Source organism: Oncorhynchus tshawytscha, linkage group LG09, assembly GCF_018296145.1.
Source record: "Oncorhynchus tshawytscha isolate Ot180627B linkage group LG09, Otsh_v2.0, whole genome shotgun sequence".
In the NCBI taxonomy this organism is placed as follows: Eukaryota; Metazoa; Chordata; class Actinopteri; order Salmoniformes; family Salmonidae; genus Oncorhynchus; species Oncorhynchus tshawytscha.
Window position 1 is genome coordinate 14,860,931 of NC_056437.1, and position 12,924 is coordinate 14,873,854.

General features: G+C 44.0%; 1 protein-coding gene across 3 annotated transcripts in view; it reads left to right on the top strand.

Moving 5' to 3' along the window:
* The window catches only part of cntnap3 (contactin associated protein family member 3), a 193,204-nt gene that overhangs the window by 148,345 nt on the left and 31,935 nt on the right, over window positions 1–12,924 (top strand). For all 3 annotated transcript variants that reach the window (XM_042326590.1, XM_042326591.1, XM_024430942.2), the window contains exon 18: window positions 8,903–9,142. In XM_042326590.1, coding sequence (XP_042182524.1) covers window positions 8,903–9,142 — 240 coding nt within the window. The remainder of the gene's footprint in view (window positions 1–8,902; window positions 9,143–12,924) is intronic.

Sequence of the window (12,924 nt, forward strand, 5' to 3'; positions counted from 1 at the left end):
GTCTTCAATAAAGTATGGGGATTCTAGTGGGGGATATAGGTAGCACACAGGAGGACATTTTTCTCTGATGAGATAAATTCCTTTTGAATTTCTAGCCAAATGTAAAATGTTCCTGTTTTGATTAATTTAATGGAGTGAGTTAGGTCTGCTCTATACCAAATTAGCATACCCCCTGAGTCCCTTCCCTGTTTCACACCTGGTAGTTTGGTGGATGGGACTACCAGCTCTCTGTAACCCAGAGGGCAACCAGTGGGTCCGTCTCCTCTATACCAGGTTGCTTGTAGGATGACAATGTCTGTATTACCGATTTCTTTGGTGAAGTCCGGGTTCCTGCTCTTTAGGCCAAAGTCAAACTGCTACCAGACAGTGGTAGGCTTGATTACCAACAACGACGAGACGGCCTACAGGGAGGAGGTGAGGGCCCTTGGAGTGTGGTGTCAGGAAAATAACCTCACACTCAACGTCAACAAAACTAAGGAGATGATTGTGGACTTCAGGAAACAGCAGAGGGAACACCCCCCTATCCACATCGATGGAACAGTAGTGGAGAGGGTAGCAAGTTTTAAGTTCCTCGGCATACACATCACAGACAAACTGAATCGGTCCACTCACACAGACAGCATCGTGAAGAAGGCGCAGCAGCGCCTCTTCAACCTCAGGAGGCTGAAGAAATTCGGCTTGTCACCAAAAGCACTCACAAACTTCTACAGATGCACAATCGAGAGCATCCTGGCGGGCTGTATCACCGCCTGGTACAGCAACTGCTCCGCCCTCAACCGTAAGGCTCTCCAGAGGGTAGTGAGGTCTGCACAACGCATCACCGGGGCAAACTACCTGCCCTCCAGGACACCTACACCACCCGATGTTACAGGAAGGCCATAAAGATCATCAAGGACATCAACCACCCGAGCCACTGCCTGTTCACCCCGCTATCATCCAGAAGGCGAGGTCAGTACAGGTGCATCAAAGCTGGGACCGAGAGACTGAAAAACAGCTTCTATCTCAAGGCCATCAGACTGTTAAACAGCCACCACTAACATTGAGTGGCTGCTGCCAACACACTGACACTGACACTGACTCAACTCCAGCCACTTTAATAATGGGAATTGATGGGAAATGATGTAAATATATCACTAGCCACTTTAAACAATGTTACCTTATATAATGTTACTTACCCTACATTATTCATCTCATATGCATACGTACATACTGTACTCTATATCATCGACTGCATCCTTATGTAATACATGTATCACTAGCCACTTTAACTATGCCACTTTGTTTACATACTCATCTCATATGTATATACTGTACTCGATACCATCTACTATATCTTGCCTATGCTGCTCTGTACCATCACTCATTCATATATCTTTATGTACATATTCTTTATCCCCTTACACTGTGTATAAGACAGTAGTTTTGGAATTGTTAGTTAGATTACTTGTTGGTTATTACTGCATTGTCGGAACTAGAAGCACAAGCATTTCGCTACACTCGCATTAACATCTGCTAACCATGTGTATGTGACAAATAAAATTTGATTTGATTTGATTTGTTTTGACTGCTGAAGTGTTTGGTACCTCCAGGGCAATTCAGAATGCTGAAGTGTTTGGCACCTCTAGGGCAATTCAGACTGCTGACGTGTTTGGTACCTCTAGTGTAATTCAGACTGCCAACATTTTTGGCACCTCTAGGGCAATTCAGACTGCTGAAGTGTTTGGTACCTCTAGGGCAATTCAGACTGCTGAAGTGTTTGGCACCTCTAGGGAAATTCAGACTGATGAAGTGTTTGGTCCCTCTAGGGCAATTCAGACTGCTGAAGTGTTTGGCACCTCTATACCAGGGGGTGGGGTGCATGGGGTGGGCAGGCGGGGTATAGGTCTGATCTGAGGGGGCATAAATGGGGTGTGGGCATGGTTGACATGGGGGGGTGTTGATTGGTTGGGGTGGGGATGTGGCTGGTGGTGCTGTGGTCTGGATGTAAGTCCTCTTGGTGTGGGTCCTCTATGTGTAGGTCCAGTATCTCGCTGGTCTGGGCGTTGTGTCTATTGATCTGTTGCTCCTGTGTGAAGTGTTGGGGCTACGTTTGAATTGCCCACCAATTTACCTACCTCATCCCCATGCTGTTTTTATTTATTTACTTTTCTGCTCTTTTGCACACCAGTATCGCAACCTGCACATGACCATCTGACCATTTATCACTCCAGTGTTACTCTGCTAAATTGTAATTATTCGCCTACCTCCTCATGCCTTTTGCACACAATGTATAGAGACTCTTTCTTTTTTTTCCTACTGTGTTATTGACTTGTTTATTGTTTACTCCATGTGTAAATCTGTGTTGCTGTCTGTTCACACTGCTATGCTTTATCTTGGCCAGGTCGCAGTTGTAAATGAGAACTTGTTCTCAACTAGCCTACCTGGTTAAATAAATGTGAAAGGTGGGCACTGCTGCCTTGTATAGGTGGACCTTGTCATAAAGGCTGTTCAAGTCCAGGGTGGAGTGGTGGGCACTGCTGCCTTGTATATGTGGACCTGGTCATAAAGGCTGTTCAAGTCCAGGGTGGAGTGGTGGGCCAGTCACGGGAAATACTTGCATTTACCCGCTGTATTGTGGCAGGGTGGAAGTATTTTCGTGGTAGCAGGGTGGAGATAACCACTTGTGCGTTGGGGAAAGTAGAAGAAGCTTTTTCAATCACTCACTTAAGTGCTGTGGCCACCCTTTCCTGCTGTGCTCTCGGGTCGTTTGTGCCTGTGTGTATTATTAAAAAAATATTTTTTTAAATTTTACCTTAATTTAACCAGGCAACTCAAGAACACATTCTTATTTTCAATGACAGCCTGGGAACAGTGGGTTAACTGCCTGTTCACGGGCAGAACAACAGATTTGTACCTTGTCAGCTCAGGGGTTTGAACTCACAACCTTGCGGTTACTAGTCCAACACTCTAACCACAAGGCTACCCTGCCGCCCCATATTATGTGGCTAGTTGGTCCTCAGAGAGAAGGTCTAGGGCGCGCTGGGTGTTTGGACACCAGAGTTTAGACACATTGTGTTTGGGGAAAAATGTTTTTTTTCTTGTATATATTTCCCATTTGAGTCCATAAGGAGAACAATCTGTGTCTTGTGTTTGTCCTCAGTGGGTGTGGGGGGGTTGTCAGGAGGGCTATCAGGGTGGCTGACAGGGGGTGCTCAGTGGGGGTGAGAGCCGCTGGGCTTGGGGTTCTTCATTTGTCTGTTCTGCTGTGATGTCGACGCTATGGTCAGGGTCTGGTGTGGACTGTTCTGCTGTGGTGTTGAGACTTTTGTCGGGTGCTGAGGTGGGCTGTTCTGCTGGCTTCTCTGCTGGGGTGGCCACCTCTCTAGTGGGTTGTTCTCTGTCACCCCCCCCCCCTCAACTTCTCCTCCAGCAGTCTCATCCTCTCCTCTAGTGCTCTGTTCTTCTCCTGATCCTGCTCTTTCTCCTGTTGAAGTTGTCTCACCACTGTCCAGAGTGCAGATATGTCTCTCTCCAACTTCAGGACTCCAGGTCTGGTTAAGAGAGTGTTGTTGTGCTGGACTGTTGTCTGGGTCTGTGCTGACTGGCGTGTAATCACCTGCTGTTCCAGCTCCACCTGCCTTACCTCCAGCTGGGTAAATGTATCCTTCATTTCAATGAGAGGGTAGTACTCTGTGCTGGGAGGTTGACTTTCCGCTGGGGGTGGCTCGTCTGTGGGGTTATATAATGAAGAGGTCTGGTCTGACCCGCTCGGGGTGGGGGTATCTTTCTCAAGGGAGAGCTTCTCCTGCTGGGCTAATTCTTTGATTAGGTGAAAGTTTGGGGTTACCCTGTACCATTACTGTTCCAGACTTATAGAGATTTATATTAGCTGACTCAGAGTCCTCTTTGTCAAGTACCCTGAGTTTCCACGCCTCGTTAACCCCCCCTCTCTTAACAAAAGGGTAGTGTGCTAATGTAGCACTGTGCCATGCCAGGGGATGGTTTGTGTGGAAGATAAGGTTGCTGATGTTCCCATTTTTGTAATAGTCAGCAAAAAATGTTGCTTGATTTTTCACAAGGAGCTTCATTTTCTAATATTTTCTTGCCTTATCATTCTTTACATACACAGGGTACTGTATTTTAATTACCTCTGAACAGCAGGAGGCAGCTTCTAAGGCCTCTCCATTTGGTTGGAGTAGACTGCTTGACCCCCCTGCCATTGTTGTGCTAAAGGACTTTGACACCTCTCACTTGACGCGTCAGTGCTAGTTGAAGTTGTATCAAGTTTGGTAGTCTTCATTTAGCATTCAGTCCTTATAAAGTAATGTAGTGTATTTTTCTTCTTGGCTTTTTGAAATAAAAAACAGTTTCAGACTAAACATTACTCACTCGAGGTTCGAGGTTGGATTGTGTTTTCAGGTTTCTGTTGTTTTCCAGAGAATTTGCTGTATAGAATAATAATCCTTGGTAGTTGTAAATCTTCCAGTTGATTCTGTAATTCCATCCAAAATCAGGTTGTAGGTTTTGAGTTTTGATTTGAAGTGAAGGTTATGTTGTCGAGGGTAGCATCCTGTATATGTTCCTGACAAAAAAAATCAAAGTTCATCTAACCCTAAATCTGTCTTTTTTTAAAGAAAATGCTGAAAAATGCAGGTGCTCATCTGATCATGTCTCTATCTCTCTCCAATTTTCCTAATTTCTCTCATTTCTAATTTCCCTCATATGGTCATCTCTCTCTCTCTCTCTCTCTCTACACTCTCTCTCTACACACTCTCTCTACTCTCTCTCTCTATCTACACTCTCTCTACATACTCTCTCCACACTCTCTCTCTCTCTCTCTACACACTCTATCTCTCTCTCTACACACTCTCTTTCTCTACTCTCTCTCTCTCTCGCTCTCTCTCTCTCTCTCTCTCCTGACACTCTCAATTCAATTAAATTCAAGGGGCTTTATTGGCACGGGAAACATGTGTTAACATTGCCAAAGCAAGTGAGGTAGATAATATACAAAAGTGAAATAAACAATAGAAATTAACAGTAAACATTACACATACAGAAGTTTCAAAACAATAAAGACATTACAAATGACATATTACGTATATATACAGTGTTGCAACGATGTACACAAGGGATTGGGTTGTATTTATGGGTTGTATTTACAATGGTGTTTGTTCTTCACTGGTTGCCCTTTTCCTGTGGCAACAGGTCACAAATCTTGCTACTGTGATGGTACACTGTGTAATTTCACCAAGTAGATATGGGAGTTTATCCAAATTGGGCTTGTTTTCGAATTCTTTGTGGATCTGTGTAATCTGAGGGAAATATGTGTCTCTAATACGGTCATACATTGGACAGGAGGTTAGGAAGTGCAGCCCACGAGGCTATGCCCACTGAGTCTATATATATAGTCAAAGCTTTCCTTAAGTTTGGGTCAGTCACAGTGGTCAGGTATTCTGCCACTGTGTACTCTCTGTTTAGGGCCAAATAGCATTCTAGTTTACTCTGTTTTTTTGTTAATTCTTTCAAATGTGTCAAGTAATTATCTTTTTGTTTTCTCATGATTTTATTGGGTCTAATTGTGCTGCTGTCCTGGGGCTCTGTGGGGTGTGTTTGTGTTTATGAACAGAGCCCCAGGACCAGCTTGCTTAGGGGACTCTTCTCCAGGTTCATCTCTGTAGGTGATAGCTTTGTTATGGAAGGTTTGGGGATCGCTTCCTTTTAGGTGGTTGTAGAATTTAACGGCTCTTTTCTGGATTTTGATAATTAGTGGGGATCGGCCTAATTCTGCTTTGCATGCATTATTTGGTGTTCTACGTTGTCCATGGAGGATATTTTTGCAGAATTCTGCATGCAGAGTCTCAATTTGGTGTTTGTCCCATTTTGTGAAATCTTGGTTGGTGAGCAGACCCCAGACCACACAACCATAAAGGGCAATGGGCTCTATGACTGATTCAAGTATTTTTAGCCAGATCCTAATTGGTATGTTAAATTTTATGTTCCTTTTGATGGCATAGAATGCCCTTCTTGCCTTTTCTCTCAGATCGTTCTCAGCTTTGTGGAAGTTACCTCTGGCGCTGGTGTTTAGGCCATGTATAGTTTTTTTGTGTGCTCTATGGCAATGGTGTCTAGGTGGAATTTGTATTTGTGGTCCTGGCGACTGGACCTTTTTTGGAACACCATTATTTTGGTTTTACTGAGATTTACTGTCAGGGCCCAGGTCTGGCAGAATCTGTGCAGAATATCTAGGTGCTGCTGTAGGCCCTCCTTGGTTGGTAACAAAAGCACCAGATTATCAGCAAACAATAGACATTTGACTTCAGATTCTAGTAGGGTGAGGCCGGGTGCTGCAGACCTTTCTAGTGCCCGCGCCAATTCGTTGATATATATGTTGAAGAGGGTGGGGCTTAAGCTGGATCCCTGTCTCACCCCACAGCCCTGTGGGAAGAAATGTGTGTGTTTTTTGCCAAACTTTAACTGCACACTTGTTGTTTGTGTACATGGATTTTATAATGTCTTGTGTTTTACCCCCAAAACCACTTTCCATCAATTTGTATAGCAGACCCTCATGCCAAATTGAGTCGAAGGCTTTTTTGAAATCAACAAAGCATGAGAAGACTTTTCCTTTGTTTTGTTTTGTTTTGTTGTCAATTAGGGTGTGCAGGGTGAATACATGGTCTGTTGTACGGTAATTTGGTAAAAAGCCAATTTGACATTTGCTCAGTACGTTGTTTTCATTGAGGAAATGTACAAGTCTGCTGTTAATGATAATGCAGAGGATTTTGCCAAGGTTGCTGTTGACGCATATCCCACGGTAGTTATTGGGGTCAAATTTGTCTCCACTTTTGTGGATTGTGGTGATCAGTCCTTGGTTCCAAATATTGGGGAAGATGCTAGAGCTAAGGCTGATGTTGAAGAGTTTTAGTATAGCCAATTGGAATTTGTTGTCTGTATATTTGATCATTCTCTCTCTCTCTCCCGCTCTCTCGCTCTCTAGCACTCTCTCTCTCTCGCTCTCTCGCTCTCTCTACACTCTCCCTACTCTCTCTACACTCTCTCTACACTCTCTCTACACTCTCTCTACACTCTCTCTCTCGACACTCTCTACACTTCAGTACTTCAGAATCATGAGCCCATTCTGATGTACAATTACCCAAACGTGATTATATCCCATCAGGCAGTTACCCAAAGTCCGCTCTGCAATGACCAAATTACAGTTTATTCCAACTCAACAGTTACTACTGTAGCATAAGAGTATTCAATAATATTTTATTTGACACATACATAAGAAATGCTTTAACAATGTAGCACACTTGCCAGGCTGTCATTGTAAATAAGAATTTGTTCTTAATTGACTCATCTGGGTAAATATTATTTTTCTTTGTAAGGTTTCTTTGTTTAAAAAAGTTTTTCAGTTGCAGCATCAGTTAGTCTACAATGAGAAAGTGACATTTTATTCAACGCTCCCTGAAAGGAAAGATTTCTTACATTATATTTGACTAAAGATTTGACAGCCTGCCTAGGAAATGCTTCAACATTGTGTTAGTGCTTTGTAAACAAAACAAAAAAAAAACGTTTTTCAGTTCGAAGAGAACTCCGACAGACCCAGAGTCTTGCTTTGCAGGGGGAGAGGCTCATTGATTCTTTGTTGTGAAAAGCCTTGCCTGAACTCCAAGAACAATATGAACTGCCAGCTCTGAAGTATGGGGAGATTCCAGAGAAGAGAAAGAAAAGACAAGGAGGAGACGGAGGTTAGCAGCCAGAGCAGTGGCAACAGACAGACAGCTGATAAAAGTCAGCTCTCTGAATGTGTTTTCTGGTACGTGCCCCGTCACAGGGCGGCTGGGTGATGTGTCACATAGCTCTGGTACGTGCCCCGTCACAGGGCGGCTGGGTGATGTGTCACATAGCTCTGGTACGTGCCCCGTCACAGGGCAGCTGGGTGATGTGTCACATAGCTCTGGTACGTGCCCCGTCACAGGGCGGCTGGGTGATGTGTCACATAGCTCTGGTGTCACGTGCCCCGTCACAGGGCGGCTGGGTGATGTGGCACATAGCTCTGGGTGATGTCACATACGTGCCCCGTCACAGGGCGGCTGGGTGATGTGGCACATAGCTCTGGGCGGCTGGGTGACGTACGTGCCCCCCGTCACAGGGCGGCTGGGTGATGTGTCACATAGCTCTGGTACGTGCCCCCGTCACAGGGCGGCTGGGTGACGTGTCACATAGCTCTGGTACGTGCCCCGTCACAGGGCGGCTGGGTGACGAGTCACATAGCTCTGGTACGTGCCCCGTCACAGGGCGGCTGGGTGACGAGTCACATAGCTCTGGTACGTGCCCCGTCACAGGGCGGCTGGGTGACGAGTCACATAGCTCTGGTACGTGCCCCGTCACAGGGCGGCTGGGTGACGTGTCACATAGCTCTGGTACGTGCCCCGTCACAGGGCGGCTGGGTGACAGGGCGGCTGGGTGACGTGTCACATAGCTCTGGCTCTGGTACGTGCCCCGCCCACATAGCTCTGGTACGTGCCCCGTCACAGGGCGGCTGGGTGACGAGTCACAGGGCGGCTGGGCGGCTGGGTGACGTGTCACATAGCTCTGGTACGTGCCCCACATAGTCACGTGCCCCGTCAGGGCGGCTGGGTGACGTGTCACATAGCTCTGGTACGTGCCCCGTCACAGGGCGGCTGGGTGACGAGTCACATAGCTCTGGTACGTGCCCCGTCACACAGACTAAGAAGAAATAGAGAAAGTATCATAAATAAACGGGAACAAAGCGGTTGACTGCTCTGCTTTGTGTGTTGGCAGGAGATACATGTACTGTACATAACCTATAGGAGATCTTACTTATCCACTACCCTTGGAATTTCAGATAGAGAAACAGGAACAATGGGTTTTTACTGTGTGCTGTGTTGGGTGTTGACAGGTGGCACAGCCTCCAGAATGAAAGGCTTCCTGGGGTGTATCCGCTCGCTGCAGCTGAACGGGAGGACACTGGACCTGGAGGAGAGGGCCAAGATCACGCCCGGGGTGAGGCCGGGCTGCCCGGGACACTGCAGCAGCTACGGGGAGCTGTGCCAGAACCAAGGGAGGTGCGTGGAGATGTACAACGGCTTCTCCTGCGACTGTGGCCTCTCAGCCTATGCAGGCCCCTTCTGCCAGAGAGGTAAATAGACCATGAGCATCACATCGACCTCTAAGCTCTGAGGTTCTGGTGATCATCTCATCAGCCACATGAGAGGATGTGGTGTTCATGTTGATGCAGTCAACACAACACCAGAGGACATGTTTATATGTTATTACACTACAATCTATTCTACACCATCGCCATGGTTACAGTATCTTAACTGACATGCCTAGTCAAATAAAAGTTCAATAAAAATTTGAAAAATATAACCATATTAAACTAATGAGGTTTAGCCTACTGTTTTTAATTCCTTTATTGTAACATACGGTTAGCTCTACAGAACATATTTATATATATATATATTTTCTTTTTGTAGTTATTTGATTTTGACCCTTAGTAGCTTCCTACCAAGGAGTGGGCATTTTATTTAACCTTTATTTTGACAGGGAGTCAATGCTGAGACCAAGGTCTCTTTTCCAGATGAGCCCTGTATAGCACCACAATACACATCAAAATACAATAAACACGTTAAACTACACATTCACATACACAATAAGACAGCACGTTATTATACACAACAGTACACGAAAAGCAAAACACAATCATAAAAAACACATTATTTCGTAAAAAAGGTCCCCTAGCAACCGTCTGAAAAATGCTCTAGAGGCTCCAATTCTTTCCAGAACAGCCATTTAGAATTTTTCCATATTAAACGATGACTATCAAAAAAGTGAAGAATCCATATTATTTCTGAGGACCCTCTTAGCGAGCTTGAGTTAAAACACGACTTAACATGCACTTACCAGCTGTGTGAGTTAGCTACATCGAGAGCTTAATAATATAGGAGTGTTTTCTGTACATCTTTTGATGTCTCTGAGTCATCGCCATCAGCATTAGGCCTGGTTCGATGTGGTAACTGTCGGCGTTCCATTCAAATCTCTTCAACAAAGGTGTTCGAGGGAGTTGAGGTCAGGGCTCTGTGCAGGCCAGTCAAGTTCTTCCACACCATCTCAACAAACCATTTCTTTATGAACATCGCTGTGTGCTCAGTGGCATTATCATGCTGAAACCGAAAAGGGCCACCCCCAAACTGTTGCCACAAAGTTGGAAGCAGAGAATTGTCTAGAATGTCATTGTATGCTGTAGCGTTACGATTTCCCTTCACTGGAATTAAAGGGCCTAGCCCGAACCATGCAAACTGCCCCAGACCATTATTCCTCCTCAACCAAACTTTACAGTTGTCACTATCCATTGTGGCAGATTGGTCAACCAGACTGCCGGATGTTGAAGCGTGATTCATTTCCATGGTATTTCCACATTTTGGAGTCGAGTTCCATTGACCTCTTTACCGCATGCCAAGCCGCTGGTCACAACACTTGAAAACTGTTCTTAATTAGTGTTCTTGTTATAGATGCTCTACTACTCCACAGTCTAGCTCTTGTCAGTTAAAGAGTGTATTGTTCTGTAAGTAACAAGGTCATAATACTGTTAATTATGTCTGTAAGAAGAACATTTCATAGAAGAACAAAGAAGTGGGTTATTAAATATATTGACGTTTTAAATACATGTTCAAAACTCTGCATTGGTTTAATAATAGTTAACGCAAGGACAGAATGTTAACAGAGTTGACAAAATATTTGTAAAGAATACAAAGCAAAGTGAAAGACACAATACCATTGATTGCTATTTGATTTGCTTAAGTAGGATCCTCATTAGCTGATGCCAATGCAGACAGCTAGTCTTACTGGGGTCCGACATGTAACAAAAAATGCATTACAGACCAAATAATTTACCATTTACATACAGTATCAGTCAAAAGTTTGGACACACCTTCTCATTCCAGGGTTTTTCTTTATTTTACTATTTTCTACTTTGTAGAATAATAAGTGAAGAATTAAAAATGATGAAATAAGACATATGGAATCATGTAGTAACCAACAATTTTTAAAGAAATCTAAGCAGTTAGCTCAGCTGTACACAATAAGTTCATTAGAATTAACTGCACCTCAGATTGCAGCCCAAATAAATACTTCACAGGGTTCAAGTAACAGACACATCTCAACATGAACTGTTCAGAGGAGACTGCGTGAATCAGGCCTTCATGGTTGAATTGCTGCAAAACTAAAGGACACCAATTAGAAAGACATGATTGGGCCAAGAAACACGAGCAATGGACATTAGACCAGTAGAAATCTGTCCTTTGGTTTGAGTCCAAATTTGAGATTTTTGGTTCCAACCGCCGTGTCTTTGTAAGGTGTAGAGTAGGTGAACGGATGACCTCTGCATGTATTGTTCCCAACGTGAAGCATGGAGGAGGAGGTTGTTGGTGTGGGGGTGCTTTGCTGGTGACACTGATTTATTTAGAATTCAAGGCACACCACAGCATTTGGCAGCAATACGCCATCCCATCTGGTTTGCACTTAATGGGACTATCATTTGTATTTCAACAGGACAATGACTCAAAACACACCTCCAGGCTATGTAAGGGCTATTTGACCAAGGACAGTAATGGAGTGCTGCACCAGATGACCTGGCCTCCACAATCGCACGACCTCAACCCAATTGAGATGGTTTGGGATGAGTTGGACTGCAGAGTGAAGAAAAAGCAGCCAACAGGTGCTCAGCGTATGTGGGAACTCCTTCAAGACTGTTGAAAAAGCATTCCTCGTGAAGCTGGTTCAGAGAATGCTAAGAGTGTGCAAAGCTGTCATCAAGGCAAAGGGTGGCTACTTTGAAGAATCTAAAATATAAATATATTTGGATTTGTTTAACACTTTGGTTACTACATGATTCCATATGTGTTATTTCATGGTTTTGATGTCTTCGCTATTATTTTACAATTTAGAAAATAGTATAAAGAAAGAAACATGCATGAATGATTAGGTGTCCAAATTTTTGACTGATACTGTACATGTCAGTACATACAGTGGGGCAAAAAGTACTTAGTCAGCCACCAATTGTGCAAGTACTCCCACTTAAAAAATGTCATCATAGGTACACTTCAACTATGACAGACAAAATGAGAAGAAAACAAATCCAGAAAATCACATTGTAGGATTTTTAATGAATTTATTTGCAAATTATGGTGGAAAATAAGTATTTGGTCAATAACAAAAGTTTATCTCAATACTTTGTTATATACCCTTTGTTGGCAATGACAGAGGTCAAGTGTTTTTTGTAAGTCCTCACAAGGTTTTCATACAATGTTGCTGGTATTTTGGCCCATTCCTCCATGCAGATCTCCTCTAGAGCAGTGATGTTTTGTCTGTCATAGTTGAAGTGTACCTATGATGAAAATTACAGGCCTCTCTCATCTTTTTAAGTGGGAGAACTTGCACAATTGGTGGCTGACTAAATACTTTTTTGCCCCACTGTACACACAAGTAGGTCACAAGGGGAGAGGTGTTGTGCCACGAGTGTTGCTTTATTTGTTTTTGAAGCCAGGTTTGCGTTTCACTTGTGCTATATAAGATGGAAGGGGGTTCCATGCACTCTTGGTTATTTAATACTGTACGTTTCCTTGAATTTGTTCTGGACCTGGAGACTGTGAAAAGATCCCTGGTGGTATGTCTGGTTGGGTAAGTGTGTGTGTCAGTGCTGTGTGTAAGTTGAATTTCCAGCACATTAATGTTTCTCATAAAAGTGACGCAGTCAGTCTTTCCTCAACTCTTAGCCAAGACAAACGGGCATGCATTGTATTAATATTAGCCCACTGATTACACTAAAGAGCAAGACGTGTCACTCTGTTCTGGGTCAGCTGCAGCTTAACTAGGTATTTCTTTGCTGCATTTGACCTTACAGAAATACTGGATAATAATCAA